This window comes from Tripterygium wilfordii, chromosome 10, assembly GCF_013401445.1.
Source record: "Tripterygium wilfordii isolate XIE 37 chromosome 10, ASM1340144v1, whole genome shotgun sequence".
NCBI classification, from domain to species: Eukaryota; Viridiplantae; Streptophyta; class Magnoliopsida; order Celastrales; family Celastraceae; genus Tripterygium; species Tripterygium wilfordii.
The window spans coordinates 3,018,963-3,024,779 of record NC_052241.1 but is presented as its reverse complement, the minus strand read 5'-3'; the positions used below and the strand labels follow the sequence as shown (position 1 = coordinate 3,024,779).

Genomic DNA, 5,817 nt, shown 5'->3' with positions numbered 1-5,817 from the left:
GAAACAAATCTGTCCAATTAAAATTGAACAAATTCTAAGTATTTGTAATATGTTATGAAACATTTAAGGTGGATGACCCACATGAAGAGAATGAAAGCTACAACGGCTTCATTGAAGATTGAATGTATTATAACATTCAATGTAGTCTTTAATAAGTAATTAATACTTCCATTACGTTTTATATTATTTTGTATATAAATACATGTAATGATCATTTGTTGAAGTATGAAGAAAGACGAGAAAGAAGTATTCTCTTCCATTACTCTTCCATTTAATAACTAGATCAATTAAGTTCTATATTTATTTATATTTACAACACGTTATCAGCACGAGTCTCTACCATTCTACTGGCATTAAACCTTGTTTCTTCAGACAAGGAAATACCAAATCCCAGCAGGATCGGCCAAATGCAATGATTTTCCTTTGTCACCACCTTCATGAGGATTTAAAATCTGAATACCTCATGATAAAAGATCATCTACGATTGTGGAATAACTTAAAGTAGAGGTTTGAACACTATAGAACTGTCATCCTCCCAAAAACTCGTTATGATTGGATGCACCTGAGGCTGCAGAATTATAAAACGGTTAGTGAGTATAATTATGTACTACACAAAATTGTCTCACAACTTGAACTATGTGGAGAAACTATCACTGAAGTGGATAAATTGGAAAAGACATTTTCCACTTTCCACCTCTCGGATATAAACCTACAGCAACTGTATCGAAACCGTAATTTTACTCAGTGTTCCCAATTGATATCCCCCATACTTGTAGCCAAGCAAAATAATCAGCTTCTATTGAAAAACCGTCAGTCTCGTCCTATGAGTATTACACTGTTCCCTGAAATGAACACGATTGTATATAATAATCATGGACGTGGATAGAAGAGGACGAGGCCGTGGTTGTCAAAATCGTGGAGGTAATTATTTTCAACCATACCATCAGAAAAGGTATCATGTTGAAACAAGTCATAAAAATAAAACATACCACCAGAAAAGGTATGATCCTGAACAAAGTCAGAAGAGGTATGATCATGAACCGATCAAAACATAAATATAATTTTTAAAATATTTTTAAGTCATATTAATCTCCTACTACAGTAGCGGCTGCCCGTCATCTTAAACAATCTCCTAGCTAAGTGCACGGAGTAAATTTCCTCCACACCTTTCAATTAACTGTCGAATGTGGACGAAATTTAAACCAACAAAATTTATTTGAAAGGGACGAGTCAATGATCTGGAATCAATTGGTTACTAATAACACATAAACGTGCGTCAAAAGTTCAGAGCAAGGGAGAGACAAGATGACATGATCCTACTTGAATTGATGGACGAAATTAAAACGTTTCTTGTAATTTTTGTAGTTGTGATGAAGGAAATTGATGGACGAAAAGTTATGTCGGAATGGATTTGAAGAAACAAATCTGTCCAATTAAAATTGAACAAATTCTAAGTATCTGTATAAGTGGTTTGAGTAGATAAAATAGAGCGAAGAGAGGAGAGTATATTGTAACGAAAACTCTTTGTATCCCTAACAATTTCTTTCATAAACGGCCATAATAGTATTACGTTATCTAATTACATTAAATTACGTTATTACGTTGTCTAATTACATTGATTTTCATTATTATATTGTCTAATTACATGTTATGACATAACTTGTTAGAGATACGTAACGTTGTCGATATTGTAATAATAAAAATTTCGAGAGTAGATATTTATGGTATAAATATTGATGTAGTATCATTTGGAGTAGAGATATTATTTAACAAAGATAATGATAATGTAAATTTTATAGGTAAAATAGAGAATCTGTTTAGCACCATTTGGACTTTAGGACTTGTAAATCCAACCTGTACATTTCCTCTGCAATCTTCAAACAATTCTTTTCTTTTCACTTTAAAGGGTCTTCAATAAATTGTCTCCATGAGAATCACGAGTAACTCAAATAACACTCATATGTGTAGGATTTCATAGAGGTCTCAAATTCAAGCCTCCTCCATCCCCTTCCCCTGTAATTAAAAATAAAAAATAAAAAAATTGCCACCATGTAGGGGCCAAATAGTGCTGTTTTATCCACTTGTCCAGTCCAAATGGTCGAAGCAGGGCGGCAGGCTATGGTTTTCGTTTGGGCCAAATTATAGACGCTGGACTGAATGACAGATCCAAATTAATGCCCAATTCTGCCCCACTGATAATATATATGGGTTTGATTTTTTTTTTGTTTGGGGCCCAATTTAGAGCCTGTTTCAATACAACCCATATAAAAATATAAAATACAAAACCTGGAAACGAAGCCCAAAATGCAGTAAGTTCTGGGCTTTTATGTCTCCCTTAACTCCAATCGTACAAACAACAAACACAGAGAATAAACAGTAACAACTCAAGAGGAAAAAAAAAAGTGAAAATTCCTTCTTTTATTGTAACTGTACAACCAACTACCCGGATATCCTTTTTGGTTTCGCAGAAAAGAAAGAACCACAGCTAAGAAAAATCATGCATTTTGCTATACACATGTACAGATAAGTTGAATAAGGAAAAATATTGAGCAAAATTAAATCATGAACACAGCCTGGGTAATGATCTAGCAGTACCATGGCTTGGAGTTTTTGATTTCGCGTTTTTTGACATCCGGGTTTGCATTTTCCTGCAAACCTTCTCCAATTCAATCACCCTCAATTGCATTCCTTGAATATGTTCTCTTAGTTGTTCTTTGTCATCGGTCGAATAATCAAGCTTCCGAGAATAGAGCACAATCTGTTCACTGGCTTCATCTTTCTCCTCCTTGTTTCTTATTTCCTTGAATTGACAAGGTGAGTCAGTGTAGGATTTGGGATTATTGGTGTTCTGGATTAAGCTCTTAAGTTTGAGCTGTTGAGATTTGAGAGCTTGGACTGCAAGTTTTGATGGAAATCTTGTATTCTGAGAAAGATGTACACAGGCCTCAGAGGAGAGCTTGTCATAATTCAATGCAAAACATATTGTATTCTTTCCCTCTTCTGATAATCTTGCATGTACCTATTGAAAACCAGATACCCAAATACCCCATAATCAATCAGGAGAGCTAATCAACCACCAATTCAAATAGTTAATTTCTTAGTATCGGCAAATCAGTTTGTTCCAAAAAATCTAAGAAATAGAAGTTCTTAAGAGTAATGTATTACCTCCAGATATATGTCTATGGCACGGTAGATTTCGTCATGAGATTCTCTAGCAGAATCCGGAAGGGCCAAGGCTAAAGCCAAGAACTTGGAAGGTTTCAAACCGGGATCAGGGGCTACTTCTGCCATGTACAAATCCATCAAGCTAGAAACTTTTCTCAGTTGCTCGAGAGATACTTGACGGTTTCCTCCGTGCAGAAATGCCTTAAAGATTCTCAGAACAAGATTTACATCATATAAGTAGTTCATTCCATGTGGAGATGGAACAAGCAGATTATCTAATGTTGCTTGATCCAACTGAGAACCGATCATACTCTCCAACTTCCTCCTGCAGCATTTGCTTATTCTCAAACTTAATGCCACTTGAAGAATCCCAAATAAACTCTTACATGAAATGGAGTTCCATTCAAGAGTGTTTAGGATATCGATGATTGTCTCAATAGCCTTACACTTGTCGGATTTGGCTGCGAAAATTTTGGACCTTTGGTAGTAAAAGAGGAACTTGCTGATGATACTATGATCGAATTTACACCCAACCATTGATTTGATGACCATTTCAACCAGACTTGGACTCAATACTAGAAGATCCTCAAACCACCATGTTGCTCTGGAGAAGCTGTTCTTGAAACTCTCAGTGCTTCTGGTGCCACAAGAAACCCGAAAACTTGAACTCTCTGGGGACGAAGTAGACGGACACGGGCTTAATTCACTGGCAACAGCCATCTTTCCCACAAGGGAATCAATAAATTTCTCTATTACACATGAAGTACTCTCGACCATCGGTAACTCTTGACAGTGCTTCAAAGCAACTAAAAGCTCAGGCCATGTCCAATACCCAATCTCATCAAGCGACTTCTCCGTTTTTTCCAACAAATTATGCTTTCCAGATACAGAACAGTTCATTTCCATGAATTGTGCACCACAATATAGGAGATAGATATTAGAAGGATTTATATTAACCCTTCCATTGTTATAGCAAAACATTGAAATAAGCTCAAAACACTCTGCCCCTCCTGGAAAGTCATGAAATAGCACTTTCAGATTTTCCGCAGTCCCAGCTGACTTACCAAACAATTTTCTTAATCTGCCTGAATAGGAAGAAATAATTTTCTGCCAATATCAAGGACATTAATGCATTAGCATCAAAGTATGGGTGCATATATGTTACATAAATTTCCACAATTCTGGAAGATAATTGAAAAACTTCAAAGTAGGATAAGTTACAACTGTCATCTAGTAAACAATTTCCCAGAAACTGAAAAATAAAATGATAAAATTGGATTCATATGATCAAACAATCAAGTATAAGGAACAAAAGTTCGAAGGTAATCTAAAGCATTTGAGGGCCTAATAAAAATGCTACTGAAAGAATGAATCATGGACTTTACCAACAAAAAAAGAAGAAGAGAAAAGCAAGATTAAAAGGGGAATCTAGAGCTAAACCTCCAAAAGAATGGTGTAGGGTCGTTACCAGACAATAAATTCTGCACGGGCAAATTATGAAAAGATGTCTGCTAATGAATTACACCAAAGAAGGTTAAAGAAACAGTAATGAATGAAAAAGATGTCTTTCTCAAAAGGACTGAAAAAACAAGAGAAGGCATGCCAAATTTAAAGTCCATAACAACAGCATTAAATGAGAGAACAAGAACACAAGAGAAAGGGCTGCAGAATATGGTTTGGTTGGTGAATGGTGGAGCCGAAACAGTACTAAATTACGAAAAATTATGTCCCACATCATTACATTCTTGATGTAAATTTATACCCAATTGAATACAGCAACGGGAAAGTGGAAACTACATAATAGAACTTGAGAATAAGGAAGCTACACGATTTTGGATTTATACGCACAGACATAAAGAATTACTTAATGGAGCATGTGCATTAACATAAATAAACCAGAGCAGAACAATAAGAACCAGATCAGCATGTCTCCCCAGACAATTTTAACATCCTACGAGAGGAAACACAGTTGATGTACAAAAAATTAAAAGAAAAAAGAAAAAAAGGAGAGGAGAGGAGAAAACTGGGACCTAATCGTGTTAGAGCACAAATTACCTTGTCCACCATGAAGATCTCTTCCCCATTGACATCCACTTGAAGATCACAGCAAACTGCCATGACCCAATTGAGAAAATCGAGAACCCACCTCAAATCAAGAGGCTTTTTCTTCTTGAAACTTGAAATCAGTTGTAATGAAAGAAAAAAATATATGACTTTGAACAACCTGATAACAGAGACAGAGAAGGGAGGAGGAGGTCAAATGGAAAGTGGAGAACAGAACACAGGATCTTCTTTGAGGAACAATGAGACAAACACATAGAGGGTGGCTTACTGACTGACTGACAGTCTTTGGTTCTGCAAACGATTGAGATGGTCAATCGGTCGTACAGAAGAAGCAATGTAGTGGTTCTCAAATGTAGACGGAGAGAGAAGAAAGAGAGGGGGAGAAGAACACTACCCAATAAAAAGTAAGATAAAAGGAACAATGTGGGTGTTTGGCAGTGCGTTTGTACTTCGTTCAGTTGCAACACACCTCATAGCACCATAGTTTTTTGTGACACGCCAAACAGCTTTTGCGTTCCAACTCACCTCACAGCACCTCACAGCACTCCCAAACGCTTACAATGTATGTTGAATTGTCCTACGTAATCA

The 5,817-nt window shown here is 36.2% G+C and overlaps 1 protein-coding gene across 1 annotated transcript; it reads right to left on the bottom strand.

The window, feature by feature from the left end:
* Positions 1-2,402: 2,402 nt before the first annotated feature.
* LOC120007896 (BTB/POZ domain-containing protein At3g22104-like) lies at positions 2,403-5,612 on the bottom strand. The gene is made up of 3 exons (XM_038858374.1): positions 5,221-5,612; positions 3,166-4,272; positions 2,403-3,019 (listed from the first exon to the last, which is right to left on the bottom strand). The coding sequence occupies exons 1-3, from the start codon at positions 5,281-5,283 to the stop codon at positions 2,561-2,563; spliced, it is 1,629 nt and encodes a 542-aa protein (XP_038714302.1). The 5' UTR covers positions 5,284-5,612; the 3' UTR covers positions 2,403-2,560.
* Positions 5,613-5,817: the final 205 nt, after the last annotated feature.